Source organism: Hydra viridissima, unplaced genomic scaffold (genome assembly GCF_058129835.1).
Source record: "Hydra viridissima isolate aposymbiotic clone 2 unplaced genomic scaffold, HvirCarnegie_v1 scaffold_6, whole genome shotgun sequence".
Classification (NCBI taxonomy): Eukaryota; Metazoa; Cnidaria; class Hydrozoa; order Anthoathecata; family Hydridae; genus Hydra; species Hydra viridissima.
Window position 1 is genome coordinate 4,336,023 of NW_028324305.1, and position 18,030 is coordinate 4,354,052.

The 18,030-nt window shown below is 29.8% G+C and overlaps 2 protein-coding genes across 3 annotated transcripts; one reads left to right on the forward strand and one right to left on the reverse strand.

Annotated features, from left to right (window-relative positions):
- The first annotated feature begins 6,968 nt into the window (after positions 1-6,968).
- Positions 6,969-9,856, forward strand: LOC149886718 (uncharacterized). Its single transcript, XM_090090990.1, has 2 exons — positions 6,969-8,353; positions 8,798-9,856. The coding sequence occupies exons 1-2, from the start codon at positions 7,081-7,083 to the stop codon at positions 9,751-9,753; spliced, it is 2,229 nt and encodes a 742-aa protein (XP_089947116.1). The 5' UTR covers positions 6,969-7,080; the 3' UTR covers positions 9,754-9,856.
- A 4,422-nt stretch (positions 9,857-14,278) lies between these two features.
- On the reverse strand, positions 14,279-16,202 carry LOC149886719 (uncharacterized). Of its 2 annotated transcripts, none has more exons than XR_016453794.1 (3): positions 15,731-16,202; positions 14,929-15,680; positions 14,279-14,896 (listed from the first exon to the last, which is right to left on the reverse strand). XR_016453794.1 is itself a non-coding variant. In XM_090091939.1 (3 exons), exons 1-2 carry the CDS (start codon positions 15,761-15,763, stop codon positions 14,933-14,935), a joined length of 759 nt encoding a protein of 252 aa, XP_089948065.1. In that variant the 5' UTR covers positions 15,764-16,048; the 3' UTR covers positions 14,279-14,896; positions 14,929-14,932. The 2 variants fall into 2 exon arrangements, 1 of the variants encoding a protein (XP_089948065.1); XM_090091939.1 differs by having other exon boundaries at positions 14,929-15,658; positions 15,731-16,048.
- Between the last annotated feature and the right edge of the window lie 1,828 nt (positions 16,203-18,030).

Genomic DNA, 18,030 nt, shown 5'->3' on the forward strand with positions numbered 1-18,030 from the left:
CAGACAAATTAAAATTTTTAGGGATATTCCTTTAGCTAAAAAAACCCAAAACTAACGTGGCTGCTGTTAAATTTAAACTATGTGGAGATTGCCATAATGTTCTCCCCTTAATTCCGCGCCTGACATTTAACCTATTCATTCAAAAAAACCAATTTCTTACAATTTTTTTCCCGAAAGTTTTTTTAAGTAAATTATTAGCTTCTAAATATTTTATGTCCATTTCACATGGTTTTTTTTAGGATATTTTTTATATGTCTATTTCACTTTTTTTTTTTAGGATTTTTTATACAAAATAAATTACTAAAAAAATAGTGTAGCTTTTGATAAAATTTGCTGTCTCTGCAATAAACCTTAACTTGTAAGCCTCAAACCACACGCCTCTACTTTATTCCTTTTTTCAATCTGTATATTTATATATCTTTTGTATTCGCCAACATGGTTAATAACAAAGTTCCCCTATTTAGGCTCTAAATAGTGTTCATATTGGATCCCATAGTATATGTTGGAAGTTTTATGACTAAAGCTTTAAAAGTTATTATTTCCATCCCAAATTAAGTCTTTTTTACCACAATGATAGATGTTATAAAAACCGAAATCTTAATCCATGAGCGAATAAACGAAAGAGGTCCGAAAAAAAAACTTTGGAAATCAAAAATTTGCTACACGGATTTGAGCTTGAAGATTAAAATAAAAAAATCTTCAAACAAAAATCCGTTTTGATTAAGGCATAGATACTTTAATTTGATCCTAACCTTTCTTACTTAAAATCAAAAATATTAATTTGAAGACTTTATTTACGCATATTTATTACCCATTAATTTTACCATTTTTAGTCTTTCAATACAGAATACTTAAAGTGGGCGAGGTTTTTCTATCTTCTTCTAAATGTTAGACAAGTTTGTAAACAAATTTGGTTTAATTTTAAGTAAAAATGTGTATGACAGATGTTTTTACCACATTTAACCATACATCAGCTCCATTCTTATTAAATTTCTAATGTTTTTTGATTTTTGTAATTTATTGTGAATTTGAAAAGGTAAGGGGGTTTATCTTGTCTCAAATTTAAATCTGCTTATAATTGTTTCAGTTCACTTTTACGTTGAAATTTGCGGGAAATTTCCGAAAAGACCTCCTTTTGAAATATGTTTTCATCCCTCAAGCCACAAATTTTAGTTTTTCAAGTTTCATTCTTATACTCCTTCACTGCTGAAAAAATTCAACAGTGGCCAGCAATTATAAGTATCGGCATGTGGTTTTTCGGTTAATGACGAATAGGTAATTAATTAAGTACCCATTCCTATATCGCCTTTTGAGATTTATCAAATTTTCTAAAGTTTATTAAATACGAACACCTCATGATTTTAAAACAGTAAAGTTTTTTGCGTGACAAGTTTTTATTCATAAACAGATTTGTTATTTAAAATTTTTAAATAAAAATTTAACGGATTCAATCGAACAGCGGTTGTGTGCGATGTCTTGAATCGGGAGGTAGGAGAAAGGGGGCAGGGGTTGTTCCTGGAAAACTCATTCTTAGGAAAATCAAAATTGAAACTTCGCGATATCTCGGAAAACAGAATCCACAATTTCAGCGAAGACTTTTCAAATTTCCCACCAAATTTTTTGAAATTTTACAGCATTTTTCGGCAACTTTCATCACTCGAATACTTTTATTAACTTTGTCGAATTTGATCGAATCTTATCTCAACAACTTTAAAAAGCAAATTAGCAACAAAATCCCTTTAAATACTAAACGTTTCATGGTTTAGAGTGATTTTGATCTCCAGAAAAAAGACGAAGCAAAAAGTCGGCATTGTCCTAAATTATTATTATGTAAAGGCGGTTCTACAATTTGATTGAAAAGAACCCTGAGAAAAAGTTTATAACATTTTGCAAAAAGAATGTGGAGAAGAGCCACCAAATAACAAACATTTTAATAGAGAACTTACTAACCTTAAACCAAAACGAATTGTATAAGTTAAATGATTGTTTTGGTTTGCTGATTAAAAAATTAAACTTGTCTAAACCTGTTCAGTGATTAAGTTGGCTCAACAACAAATTGTGCATTTGTAATGGAAAAAATTAACAATGACTTTCCAGCTGAATATCAACCTTGTTTTCTTTATCCTATCCGTTTAGTAGTAATTGGTGTAATTTTTAAAAACCAAGCTTATGATAGTAATCATAATGTCAATGATGAAGTTGTTAATCATGATTTTTATGAATGCCTTTATGTCTTCAGTGATGACAATGAGCATGAAAACGTAGACATTGAGCAAGCTCCTCATCTTCTTCCTGAGTTTCATAAGATTTAGATAAAGATTAGAATTGAAGATTTTAAAAGATCACCATTAAAAACATTTTAAAAATTCTCATGATAAAAATGGAGTTTGCACTAATTTTTTTATTCAAAAACAAATTAAAATTCAATATTGATTCAAGATTTGTTAAAATTAAAAAAGGAGGAACTAAATCTCATGCTACACTTTTTTCCATGACAAAGTAGCAGCAGAAGTTGAAAACGTTGACGTTTACAACACCAACACTACAGGTGTATCATCTAAATCTATGGCTGAAAGATTAGAACAGTTTGTTAAAAAGAAAAAAAAAACATTCTAGTTGCGATAACTCGACGCAAATAGCTTAATTTGTTTTCTACTAAAGCTACTCACAAACGCTCTCATAATTTGAAATTGCTTTATAATGCTCTTTGACTATTTGGCCGGCTAGTCTTGAATTTGGAAGAGCATTTAATTTAGCGGGAAATTTTTTTTTTACAAGATTTAGAACTCGTTTGATGGACTGTCCTTTAGATGCAATAGAAGCTTCTTTAAAAAACCAATTTATGTCATTAATAGTGCAATTAAGGAACATTGAAACACTTTAACTAGTTTAGTATTACTAAAATTGAGAAAAATACAGGAATATATGAAAAACTTTTTAAAATTTTGTGTATTCTATTTATAAAAAATATCTGCTAATGGTATAATAGAATCCCGCTATCGCGGGAAAGGAAAAGTTTAGGGAAATCGCACTCCCTAGCCTTGAAGTGTTGGCCTTGGTTTTTCTCGTGACAAGAAGACTTCACGGGAAATTCCACAGATTTTCACACACTTTTACATTTGCGTTTTTATCATCATGTATTAGTGCTCACCTATTACATCTGGCAATACACAAACGAAAAACCACGTTATCTTGTCTTGCCGAGGTTGTCAAAAATGTATAACATTTAACAACTAACTACAGAAGCATTCAAACACATATTTTCAATTTTTCTCAAAAGTAGAAAAAGTGGACACCTACGGGTCTTCCCCTGTGGTCTTTTTGATATATCACAGTTTTTTTCTAAAATTTTCTGACTTTTTTAGCCAAAATATTTAATAAATTTTGAATCGTAATTTTTTTAAATGACTGATATAGAAGTTTGCACTTAATTTATTATAAACGGAAGATAAAACGCCGATGCTTAGTAATATCATCGATAAAAGCTTTTCTCAAATCAAATTTTTTGCAGACTCGTGAGAATGTCAATATTTATCCATTTGTTATTCTAGGCACGTTATTTAGAAACACGTAGTAGCGTATGCAAACAAGTTTACAATAATTATAATGTTGTTATTCGAAATACGCTATTTCGAAACACACCGTTACTTGCGTGCAAATTTACTTAAATAAAAGTAATTGTTTGCTTTTTGACAACTTAGTTGCCAGTACTAGTAAGTATGACTTGACTATTGCTCAATAAAGACTTACTTCGTTAAAAATGTACGTAAATGGCTGAATAGCAACCAGTATTTGAAACAACCTCATTACGTAATTTATGAAAGTTTCTCTAAGAATATTTAATGTACATTTTAAAAAATAAAATCGAAGGTTTCATTGTTAAAAATGTAATTGTTTTCTTGATTTCGAAAAAAAAAAGAAACTTTATTACCCCGTGTTAGCTGTGCCACTTTAGTAGTTTATTGTTTTATATTTAACTTAAGATGACAATAAAGTGTCCCAAATTGCCTAAGGCTGTTTTATTTCATTTTATATCACACACATTGCCAATCACCTGATTAGAGCTTTTTAATGAGTGGTTAAAATTGAAAGAAATTAGTTTACAGATTTTTTCTCATTAAACTATTCAAGGAGTATGTAAGTTACAAAAAGAAATGTCAAATTTCATCTCCAGTCGGCGGTTGGGTCTTGTATGCAAGTGGAATCAATACGAGAGAATAATTAAAAAAAAAAAAAAACCATAGAAACTAGTATATAAATATCCGTGGTATTATATGCTGACCAGTGTCCACCAGGTGGTGTTGCATGGTAAGGAAATAATAAAACGCGCAATCTTCCCAATAGAACGACTCGGCAAGGAAGCCTAAGAAACGAAGAATAAAGAAATTAAACTTGTAGGAGAACGCAAAAGCAGGAAGGACTAAGTGGAATTTACGATTAAAGAACTGACGCATTATTTCTAATTATCTTCTCATTCTGTCATTTCACAGTTTTCCAAAAAATGTACATACAAAAAGTTAAAACACGATATTAAAAATTGGTATTTACAGAAGTTAAGATTTGGTATATACTTTTGTTATTAATATGTATAAATAATGTATTGAGGTTAATTATAAGTTTTAATTAAATATTTTTGCAATACACCAACATTAATGATTCTTTATTTCTGTATAATATTTAAAAATTTGAAAACAAAATTTAAGTATCTAAATACTTGATTTTTTTTTTTAATTTGATTGTAAGTTTAATGTCAAATGTTTTGTGGGTTGGATCTTAACAATTTGTCCGTCCGATAAATTAAAAAAAAGAATTGACATCAAAATTGATCATCATTATAAACCATCATTATTATAAACGATCACAACTTTAAACAATCATTATTATAAACAATAATTGTTACAAACGATCATTGTTAAAACGATCATTATCATAAACGATCATTATCGTAAATGATTTAGTAAAGGTTATTATAAATGCATTTGCAAAGATATTTTATCAATTGAATCGTTTTTCTTTTTAATCTTGATAATTATGATAAAAGTTCAATTTAAACAAATGAGATTGCATTTTATCTCCTATTTCATTACAAAGTTTAGGTAATAAACAAAACTTTTACAAATGTTTTCGTTTACTTATTTCCACGTGCATGTTTCCGTTTGAATGCTTGTATCTGCATGTTTCCACCTGCAGTTTGTTATCTTTGTCTTTACTACTTATCAATCAATATTTTTGATTTTTCTCTGGATTTTTAAAAATACTTTTTTCTGTTTTTAACTAACTTCTTATAAACTCCTTCCGAAACCTGCAAGCTTTTCTATTTAGCTTTTATTCATTAAAAAAAAAGTTATATGCCACTCCATACCTCTCCATACCTCTCTATATCTCTCCGTACCTCTCTATATCTTTTTAAACATTCAATTTCTTTGACAGAAAAGAAGATTTAACTTTTTTAAGCAAATCCTGTTACAGAAATTGGAACAACCAAAAAGGTTGGTTAAAAATGATTCGCACTACGATCTCATTCAAAACCGCCGTGCGTCTGTTGGCAAATGTCCCAAAATAGCTTTTTATCAAGATTTCTCTCCATCCTCCAGTGTTATATAGTGGAAAAATTCCTGCACCTTCTCGTCCAGAATTAAACGATTTGGAATTGTCTGTGACAGAAACATCTGGCGCCAGTTACGATAGCAAAGGACTTCATGATTAAATCAGTGAAATGTAAAATATTTGCTCATAACTCAAAACGTAAATGAATAAGTTAGAGATCTTCCAAGTTGAGTGCTTAACAGAAATATTCCAAAAAGTGTTCAAAGAAAGCACCATGAAGCAATTTCTCGTTACTTCATTAGAGGAGACAGACTTAATTGTAATAATGCAAAAGGCTTGTTTATAATGAAAAAAATCCAAATCTCATGGATTCCATTTGACTGGCGTCTATTCATAAGGAATTTCACTAAAAGCTTAGTAGCGATCCTTCTTCCTAATAGATAAAATTTCTTTTGTTTTGACTCATTCTGTACTTCTTTAAGAAAATTATGGAAGTTTGAAAAAAGATGCTTGAGAGTTAAAAGCATAAAAAATACAATGCAATAATGGGGGGTTTGTATGTATGTATGTATGTATGTATGTATGTATGTATGTATGTATGTATGTATGTATGTATGTATGTATGTATGTATGTATGTATGTATGTATGTATGTATGTATGTATGTATGTATGTATGTATGTATGTATGTATGTATGTATGTATGTATGTATGTATGTATGTATGTATGTATGTATGTATGTATGTATGTATGTATGTATGTATGTATGTATGTATGTATGTATGTATGTATGTATGTATGTATGTATGTATGTATGTATGTATGTATGTATGTATGTATGTATGTATGTATGTATGTATGTATGTATGTATGTATGTATGTATGTATGTATGTATGTATGTATGTATGTATGTATGTATGTATGTATGTATGTATGTATGTATGTATGTATGTATGTATGTATGTATGTATGTATGTATGTATGTATGTATGTATGTATGTATGTATGTATGTATGTATGTATGTATGTATGTATGTATGTATGTATGTATGTATGTATGTATGTATGTATGTATGTATGTATGTATGTATGTATGTATGTATGTATGTATGTATGTATGTATGTATGTATGTATGTATGTATGTATGTATGTATGTATGTATGTATGTATGTATGTATGTATGTATGTATGTATGTATGTATGTATGTATGTATGTATGTATGTATGTATGTATGTATTATAGATATATATTAGATATATATATTAGGGCAATTTTTACATATATTAGGGATATGGCAACTTCTTAAATCTTTCAATTCGACCTTATATTCTATCCTTAAGAAAATTGATCCTGGTAACAAGTTTTAACTTTTGCGTCATATTAAAGAGGAAAGGTTAATATTATGAAGCATTACGTAATACTTTATTTTTTTTTTTGTAAGTTTTAAACATAAACTGATCAAAGGGAACATCCTGGTGAAAAAAAAGTGGTTCGTAGTTCCTGAATATCTACAAAAAAACATTTTTAAAAATGTTCAACACCTCATTAAGTTTCTTTATGCTATTAATTTTAGCTGATCATTTTTTATGTGATGACATTTTTGACAGTTTGTGTAGTAGAGTATTTTTTAAACAACCTCAAAGTTCAGACGATTTTATTTATAAAGAAATTATCAACGGCATATACATAAAGACAAATACAGTGGTGGATAACTTTCCTGTCTATGAAAATGAAAGAGGTAGCATCTATTTCCAGTACATTAAAAGTTTAAATCTTTTTTACTTCAGTAAACCGTTTCCAGGAGAAAAATACTACTTGGGATTAGGAGCTGAAGCAGACAAAATAAAAATGAACAATCCAAAAAGCTGGGTTAAAATGGCGGATCAAAAGAATAATGTTTTTGGAGGAGTAGTGACTAAATGGTTTCAGTACAGTATTAATAAAAACCTATATTTAAAAGAAAACTTAATTATTGCATGCTCTAACTCCACTGACTGCCTTTTTCGTGATTTGATCTTCAATTATAACGATAGTGATTTAAACGACCCGTTAAAAAATTATTTTGCACCGGTAGATAACTTATATTCGTTTGAGCGGCAAGTATACAAACATTCAGAATTCAATGCCTCAGATTGGTATCTTTATTATTTTGATTCCTATTGGATTCTTGGGTCAAATATTACTTCAGATTTAGCATATTGGGGCGTGTTTGATAATGCTTTAAAACCAGAATTTATAACCAACATATGGAAAAAGTATAACGGGAGGACTAAAAAGTGGGAAGAGCAAGTTGGTGTTACATTTCAATGTCGGGGTTTAAATAAGCCATGCAGCGACGATCGATGCACAATGAATGGTGTATGCAGCTTAAATCAATTTAACAGAAGCACTTGCACTTGCTTACTTAATTACACTGGTGATGATTGCAGTAAAAAAAGTGTGACATGCAAAAGCGATGTAGAAATAGCGAACATCGAAGTAGGCTCAATAAAAGCTAACTTCTGTCTATCTACTAACAGCTTTTATGATGTTCAGTGTGCAAGAACAGCTTCAGGGGATTACGCTTGGACAAGTAAAGAAAGCTGCAAAGCTCCGACAACAACAGCAACAACAACAACAACAACTACTACTACTACTACTACACGAATCCCAGACAAAATTTTCAATGCCGATGAGTTTTATTGGGTACAAATTCTAGCAATCATTTTTGCTGCTATGCTTCCAATATTAGGCCCCTTAATGATCTGGCAAATGAAAAACGGTTACAATTATGGGAGAATACTTTCCTTATGGTGGTATTTTAGTAAGTTGATTATTTTATACAACAAAATAATGTCATTTTTTGGATGAGTAATTGTTGTTAGAGAGTGAGAACGGTGGTGTTGTGATGAAATGCTACTTAAGATACGTGATATAACTTTTTAAGCTATAAATCGAGTTCCTTTCAGATAAGAGTAAAGTAAAGAGCTATTAATGATTTTTTTTATTAATGATTTTTTTTATTAATGATTTTTTTTATTAATGATTTTTTTTATTAATGATTTTTTTTATTAATGATTTTTTTTATTAATGATTTTTTTTATTAATGATTTTTTTTGTTAATGATTTTTTTTATTAATGATTTTTTTTATTAATGATTTTTTTTGTTAATGATTTTGTAGGATGAAAGTTTCCCTTCATTTACTGAATTGAAAAAATGTTATCAAAACATTTTTTCTTTTTGTAAAGATATAAAACTTTGTTATAGGTATGGTCATACTTATTTGCTTTATATCAGTAGCTGCTATTTTCGATCTTAAGATTTATGGACCGAAATTCTTTTCCACTATGGACACAATCGCTGCAATTTCAATACCAATATTTTACTTGTATGTTTTAATAGAGGCCCAGTTTTGTAATGAGAAGAAGTATCTTGATAGTACTTATGATGGCGATGAAATTGACCACTATTTAAAGTTGATTTATGAAAATGAACCTCAAGTTGTTATTATTATTGAATGCTACCATTTTGAGACTAGAACTCGAATTATCACGTATACTGATGCCAATGGCAATTTGCAGTCTAGAGTTGAAACCTACCAAGAAAAAGTCACTACATATACTGACTCAAAAATGTTCAACTTTAGGACTTGGCGAGATGTCTCCGATCGCAGTCAAGTACCAAGTGCTCGGACTAAAGTTACGCGTATTAAGTTATCTAAAAAACTCACCTTTGCGGATAATCAGACGTCTAGCGAATTTTCGAATGTAGAATCCAATTTCGTTGAGGCAAATCGATATAGAGATGCCTATATTAACTCCTATACCGAACTCGTTATAACAGGGTTTAAAGAGCGTATAATGGGTGTTGATGGCAATCGTCCGTTTTGGATGAACAAATGTTGCTTTCAACTTGCTAATCTCTTAGCTCTATCATGGCCATACAGATGGTTACTGGGTGGGGGCACGCAAAAACTCGAGCATTCAATTTGCAAAGAAATTTCCATTATTGAAAATCTACCACCAAATAATAGTATGGCTACAGGGATTAATTATAACAATCAGTTTTTTCAGCCAGAGCAGATTGGACTACAGCCGTATCCAGGTACATTTTCAAATTATCAACAAGACAGTTTGTATACGAATCAGATTTTTTCAACTAACTCTGGGACAAATGAGTCTGTACCTCCTCCGCCATATCCCTTTGATGAAGTAAGATCTTGAAAGTATTGCATATATTGGTAAAAAGTGCAATGAGAATTGTTTAAAATTATGACTTACTGAAAAAACGAAAGTGATGTAATATTTTGAATATATGCTAATCAAACACCCGTTTTTTTCTTGTTTACTGCATTATTAAAACTTAAGTAAACTTTGATAGAATTTTTGATCATTGATATACAGGAAAACAATTTTTCACAAACGTGATTAGAAATCTCGAAGTGATCATTTGAGAAATCAAATATTCTAATTGAATTATTGCGTCTTAAGTATATTTGAACCTGGTTTATTCGGTACAACCTTATATATAAATCGAGTTCCTTTAAAGGGCAAAAAATTTGTACAAGAGAAACTTGCTAAAACTCACGGTATTGACGACTTGGCTAATCTGAAGAGTTTTTACAATGAAAAATTAAAAATTCTTTTATAAATTATCAGATAGAGTTCAGAAGAGGTGTTTGGAAAAATAGATCTTTTAAAAAAAGTGTTTAAGATGAATTTTTATAGCATAGCTGTATTTGGTGAAAAGAGGTAAAAAATTTAAGGAATTTTCTTACGTTCCACCTTTAATATAAACACACTTCCGGCCACACAGGATTATACAGTAATATGTAAACGCCACTAAAAAAATGTACTTTCAATGAAAACCAATTGTAAATTAAAATAATTCTAATGGCTTCTGGGTTAAATCTTTTATATAAAAGTCGACAAGGCGACACATGAACCTTGGTGCCATTTACTATATTAGTGACGGGCCAGTACTTGTGCGAGTCTGGCAAGCTTCTGGCGAGTAGGTGTAGTATGACGTAAATAATGTAAATTTCACTTATGATAGCATACATCGTAACAGTAATTTTGTATAAGATAATCAAATTTCTAAATAAACAACTTTATATATATATATATATATATATATATATATATATTTTCTGTTAACAATGTTAATGTTGAAACTGAACTAGACCATATTTAAAATCTTAGTAGTGATAATGATGATAAAACATTCTCTCCAGATTTGACTACCTTATTGGGTGATTGGGCTGTTCAGTTTTGCGTTGATTAGACTACTTTTTCATCTTTACTGCATATTCTCTGTCTGTTTCATCCTAGTTTCCAAAAAGTGTGAGAACTATTTTAAAAACTCAACGAATTTTATAAATGCGCATCGAGCAGGTGGTGATTATTTTTTTTTTTTGTTTGGCACTTAGTTTAACAAATATATTAAACATACATTTATGATAAAATTGCAAATTTTTCAACTCTTTATGTGCGGTTAAATATAGATGGTTTACCTTTGTTTATAAGCTACAAAATATCATTTTGGCCACCTCTGTGTCTTTTAAAAGGTCTTTGTATAAAAAAACCTGTGTGATTCAAGTCTTTTAGAATATTTTTAGTATCACATTCAGATAAAGTTGAACACATTGCAATTTTAGATGACAGAATTCTCAACTATGTCTCGTAACAAAATGATGATGATTTTGTTGTTTCAACCTTGTTTCGCTCGTAATAACTTCGTCTGTTGAAACCTGTTCAATGTTTGTTTACTAACGTTATTACTAACTAAGTTAACATGTTTATTTCATACATAGTTTTAATATAGACGGTAAATGAAAGACATATTAGATTTATTTAGGCTAATCTTATTATTGTCTTAAGTAACTTTCTTTCTTAATAGTAACAATTTTACAACAAAATTGTCTATATTAATACATTCAATAGCTTCCAATTGGAAAAATAACTGGGGTAAATATAAATGGCGTATTTGGTAAATGTAAATGAGATAAAAATGATTTCCACTAATGTTTAATATGGTTTGGTTTTGTATTTTATTTGCATTAGATTTTTGAAAAACTTGTATATATATGCAATAAAATACACATTAACCTTTCGTTAAAAAAAACAGTTTCACTAACTTTTTCTCTTTAATTTTAGTTTTCAGGGTCTTCATATGAAAACCCTGAAACTCTAATGCATGACTACCTTGCATATATGCTATATATGCAATGTAGTCATGCATTAGAGTTAAATTTTATATTTAGATGCTTTAAAAATAAACCATTTAAACTTGGGAGCATCAAGCGAAGAGGTTGAGCGTTGGCTGAAGAGTATTTTCAGCTTTCAGGAAATCGAAATGTTGGACAAAAAGCTCGGGAAGAACGAAAAAATTCGTTAAATAAATAGTACCATTTCAAACTATCAATAATATTTGTACTATTTAAAATTGTTTTTATCAATTTGAATTGAAATAAATTTAAAAAAATATTTATTTTTGTGTTTGCTTTTTGTGCGATATCACGTTTTCTTCAGAAATGGCTAATAATTGCGTGCTGGCGTATGTATATTGGTTAAAAGTAACAGGTCAATGCTGACATACGATTACGGATGAATGCAGAAAAATGATCCCGGACCAGTGCTAGCTAGCGATGCTGGCACATTGGCCGTTTTATATTGGGCCGTCATTAGTTGCCGGGATCGCGCCGTTGTCGCAAGTGCAACTGGGCCAGCATTTGACCTTTAAAGGGAAGCTGTGTGAGTATGTTTTAACTAAAACTTTTTATTATTGTTAATGAAAAAAAGTATTTAAAAAGTTGAACTTTCATCGAATCGTGAAAATGGAATATTTTAATGTTTTTTGCAAAACGTTTCTTTTTGAAACATTCCTTTTTTATGACCGATATAATAAATATAAATTTCCACAAGAGGTTAACTTTCCCATAAAGTTCTATAACTCGAAATCTTTATTATAAAAATAAAAACTTGGTTTTAGTTCTTTAAAAAGATTTTTCTTAAAACAACAAAATCATTATTCAAGATGGCGCATATTAGCGATTGTATATTTTTGTACTTTCAACATCAGACCTATGTTTTTATACGATTCTTAATCAGCATAGAATTCTCTATCATAATCAATAATAAAAAAAAGGGAGGAAGGGAGAAAGTCAATGATTTCTCAATGATTTCGACATACATCAATCAATCATTTCACAATCCATACTGAATTTGCTGACATTTATATTCTTTTGATAAGACAAAATATATCCAAAGACAGCTGTTAACAAAGGTAGCAAATCAATATTTTGAAGAAAAATGGTGCCATTCGTTTAAAAATAATTAGTTGTATCATCTGGGTAAATCTCACGATAAGATAAACAGTTTGAGTATTCACTTAGTTTTTATTACTCAGATTATGTTTGTAATTTTTTGATATTAGTTTAGTTTTACCATTAGAATAAAGCACGTTGGGATTGACTCGACTTAACTGCTAGAAGAGAATGGCTATAAACATCTGATTGTACAAGCAGATTATTTTAGTAAAGGGGAAAAGGATAAACTTCTTTTTAATAAAACTGCAAATTCTGTGGCAATAGTCTTTTACAAAAAAATGCGTATACACGACAGTTTTAAAGTTAACGATCTAGGCCTTGACTTTGTGAATGAGCTGTCCGAAGAACTTCATAAGAAAACTAGGATTCATTTATCAATGACGAGTTTATGTAAGCCACAAGCAAACTGGTTAGTTGAACGCCAAAACCAATTGATTGAATAGAAAAATTTTCTAATCGAACAAAAATGTTTTGATGAAATCATAAAAAGGTGATGATGGAAAAGGTGGGATGCTAGGGTTAAGCCATGGTTAAGACCATAACGGTAACTTCTATTTAAAGCAAAAATAACTACAGCTTGACGAATGTCAATGATGTAGAAGTGAAAAAATTAATATTTACAAATTTAAAAGTTAACATCATATTCTCAGCATCCATTATCTCAGTTGAGATTTTTACAATATGTTTAACTTTATTAATGTATTACGTAAAGTATGAATGATATTTTCAATACTTACATACCTAAAGGAAACCATTCATAGAGGTGCTAATTTTCAAAAAAGCTTTGAAAATCTTCAGGATAAAAAGTCGTTGAAGCAAATTGTTTTATCAAAATATAAAAGCAAAATCAATTTAATAAGTTGTTTTCAAATCATTATAAAAATTTATAAAAAAAAAAAAAAAAATGATTTGAGAAAATATTTTCAAAAAGATTCTTTTTCTATTGTTTCACAAGGTATTTAAATGCTACGCTTAATTTTCACCTGTTTTTTCTGATGTAATTTTAGTATGAAACGCATACATTAAAATAACTTCAAAACTAAATTGATATAGTTCAAAACGGTGTTTACAAAATGTTTTCTTTCAAAATTTGTTCAAACTGATTATAAAGTATGATAAAAATGTTCGGAGCTTGCAACTTTTCATTTTTTTTTTTTTTGCTGCTGTCTCAAATATTCCTGAGAAGCATCAGAAATTGTTAAATTTACAACGAAGTTAGTGGGCATTAGGTTTCGTTACTTAGTTAACCGGCAATAAATTATATGACCCTTTATGTAAAAGCTTTATGTATTAAGACGAAGCTTTTTTTTAAACCAAGATGGCTGACAATGACACTGTGAATCTTGACACTTTACACTTAAAAATTTCATCTAAATAGAGAACTAAAAAAACTTTGTCGAGTACTTTAAGTAAAAGTTAAGTTTAACAATATCTTAGAATCATATTAAATTTATATAAAATTATATACACGATTTACGCTACATATTTAAAGAGAAGTGAAAAACACGGAAAAAAAAAAAAAACTTCTACAAAAGGCACCATGCATTAAATAAAAAAGTTTTTTTTTTTTTAACTTAGAAAAAAAAAAAACTTGAGATCTTCTTGCTTGAGAAAGCCTAGGAAGCCTAGAAAGCCTAGAAAGCTTAAAAAGCCTTGAAAGGAGGATATACTAGATAGCTTATAAAGAACTGTAAAAGAAATGGACAACTCCTGCATGTTCGAATACAAATTCGTCACATCGATAAACTATACAATTAATGAGTGATCGCAGAAGGAACGGTGAAGGATTTGCACTCATGGTGCAATTCCAGTACCCAATTTCGTGAGGTAGGAATCCCGCATACAACAAGTTTGCTATAAATGATTTACCTCTATCTGAAGTTCCACACAAAGTTAAACATTTTTTTAAAAAATTTTCGTTAAAAAGAAATTTTGCCAATAACGTAATAAGTCTACAGTTAGCAGGTTTTGCTGTGCAACGTTGCGCAAAATATAAAATGACCTCGCCTAGTCATGACTTAAATATAAAATGACCACGCCTAGTCATGACTTAAATATAAAATGATCACACCTAGTCATGACTTATCAGTGCATTTTACTATTCTACTAATTATTATATTTACATCTCCAAACTGCAGATAGTTTTGCCTGAATACTGTTTTTTTGCATGTCTCTAATTCACCTGAAGCCATGTTTAGTTCCAGTAATCTTAGAGTTTTGCATGATTTTAACTTTAGGTCATACTGTCGACTGTTCATTATTTTTTGACCCATAAGGTAATTAATGAACGAGTCTCTAGCTTGAGTCCTTTTAGATTTTGGTTCAGTTCTTATTACGTTAATTGGCAAAGGTACGTTATTATTTACAAGGTGTTTATTAACGTGATTAAATAATTTTTTCAAAATACTTAGGCACGTTATGGTAGTAGTTAGTACCATTAACGTGCTTAATTTCAAGATAGATTTTGCATGTCTCACATTGAGATCCATACCTTCAGTTGTGTATGGCGTTACACCCTCTGCATCCGAACCGTCTGGATTTGAAAATTCTTCTTCGAACTCCGAGGGATTGATTGTCGAAGTTTCTATCTCGACTGTCCGCAACAAATTAGGCAAGTAAGTAGTGAGTATGTTCTTTGCCGTCAAACTTTGAGGCTTTTCCATCACAGTACTCACATTTGATATGCGTTTTTTGCTTGATGGGGAGACATGCTGTTGTATTAGACGTGTGATCGAATCACACAGCACCGTTGGGCTTTGCGACGATCGTGGTATGGAGCAGGTAAAAACCTCGCCACAACCCTGTATTGAAAATAAATAACTCCTATATGTGGGTTTAATTAACTGTTTCTGTAAAGATAATAATAGACTTACTGATTTATCGAGTTCAAAGTTTACTTTGTCCATGATTTTGTTTAATTCATTGTTTTGAGGTATGTCTTCTTCTTCATCTGAAATCTCGATTACGTTTTTTTGTTTTTTAAGCCGGTGTTATAGTTTCTTCTATTATGTTTGTCTTGTCTTTAGCCATTTCGGAAGTGCATTCAGTGGTATCGTTTGCTAAAATTTCGTCGAATTGTGAATCTAAAATGAAACCGTAGTTTTCTGCGACTTTGGCGTATTCGTTGGCTTCCTTCGGATCATCTACTGTGAGTGATAGTTGCATGAGAGTGTCATGCATTTCCTGTTGGTAATTGCAATTGTTAAGTTTCTCCTTCAGAAATGCTATTTGTTTAAGTCTAGCCTCTTGCACTGCTGCTGGTTGCTTTCTTTTTACTAGTTTTGTGTGAGGCGTTTTAATAACAGTTTATTATACTACTTGTTGCTTTGAGTTGGAGCGTGTTATGAGGCGTTGTTTGTAAACGTAGCTTTTATAGTGTGGATTATTAAAATTGTGCTAATCTTTTTTTCTATTGGTTGAAAACTGCTTATATTGGGATCAAAAAATTTGAAAAATGTGAAAGGCTTTGATAAGATATATGTAAGTTCTGATATGAATGAAGCCGAAAGAATGTTAAACTATAAGCTTAGAAGACAAAAAAATGAATTGAATAGTAAATTAGCAGCAAATTCACCCTTTCGATATGAAATACGTGGAAATCAAGTCGTCAAAATTAGAAAAGAATCGCCCACATAAAACAAATATAAAGAATTTTTTAAACGCCTTAAATTGTGTATATATTTCAACGCTACTTTTGTTAAAAATAAAATGGACGAGTTTAAACTTTTGTGTGGTGATTAAAAGCCTAAAACTGTTGGAGTCACTGAGACTTGGTTTAAAGAAACGTCGATTGTTCTTTGAATGGATATTATATATATATATATATATATATATATATATATATATATATATATATATATATATATATATATATATAGATGAAATAGATTTGATGGAAGAAGAGGAGGTGGAGTTGCCATTTATGCTGATGAATTGAGTCTAATGAGTCTCATTATTCAGATTTCGATAAGAGCAAGCTCGAACAAGTATGGAGTGTTTGAGTAATTGGGTCTGATAAGTACTTAATTGGATGTATATATAGACCATATGGTTTTGTTGACATGCTTGATATTGACTTGGTGTTCAAGAGAGCTGTAAGTCATGTAAATAAAATGAGATTTAAAGATCTATTAGAAATGGGGGATTTTAATTTTTCCTTTACTAAATGGTCAGGTGGAGCGGTGGAAAAAATTATAAATGATACTGCAATTGAGCATCAGTTTTATGAAACTTTGTAAGACACCTTATTGATACAACATGTAGATGTTCCAACATTTCAAAAAATTGAGACCTCTTATAATTCACTGAATCTATTATTCACAACCAGTGAATCGAATATGTTACGCGTGGTTTCTAAGCATGCGGTTCTCTACTACAGGCCTATTCATGTCACAAGCAGTTTTTTTTGTGGGAGCCTACTTTTTTACGGCAAAGAATATCTGTAACCTTAATAAAACTTAATTTTTAAAAACTTAAAAATATTTTGAGTGTATAAACTAATAACTTTCTAATCGATTAAATAAAAAAAACGAATAACCTAAAGTAATGAACAATGTAAATAAAATGCATTGAAATATTTTTTAATTCAAAAACTTTACACATTTACATAGCTAATTTCACCTATATTAGGCTTTACTGTCCGAAACATAAAATTGATATTTTCTTATAATGATTAAAAAATGGTACGAAACCAAGCAAAGAATATTATTATCAGATGAACTTTGTTTAAAAGTAAGAAAAAATCTGGAAACAGCAACACAGCTAAATGAAACTTATATAAACTATAATATTTTTACAACCAGATTTCTAAGTGATTTTTAATAGTTTTAAAGCAGGTTCTTTGCCAGATTTTGGAGTGAGAGTGGGACATAATTTTTTTTAAAAAAATGTTACTCAGTACTATAAAATTACGTTCTTCCATATCCAATAAATGATAGTCTTAAATTATCATAAAGTTTTACTATGAAGTATATTTTGTACAAAACCATAGAGTAATTATTTTCCATCTACTGTTAACCAAAGGTTTCCTGGAATGGAATACTACATTTTAAAAAAAAACCTGATTGACATGATTCCCATTACATATAATAACTATTGCATTTTTAATAACTGATTCTTTTATTCGATTGGTCAATTAATTTGTTCAAATAAAAAAATCAGATTGTAGTTTTGA

What these genes read in the sequence shown, in the direction of transcription:
- LOC149886719 (XM_090091939.1), bottom strand. Translation starts at nt 15,763, where the DNA reads ATGGACAAAGTAAACTTTGAACTCGATAAATCA. An exon ending in ACTTTGAACTCGATAAATCA is followed by an intron (nt 15,659 to 15,730) that starts GTAAGTCTATTA and finishes TTTTCAATACAG; the next exon opens with GGTTGTGGCGAGGTTTTTAC.
- LOC149886718 (XM_090090990.1), top strand. Translation starts at nt 7,081, where the DNA reads ATGTTCAACACCTCATTAAGTTTCTTTATGCTATTAATTTTAGCTGAT. An exon ending in TTCCTTATGGTGGTATTTTA is followed by an intron (nt 8,354 to 8,797) that starts GTAAGTTGATTA and finishes ACTTTGTTATAG; the next exon opens with GTATGGTCATACTTATTTGC.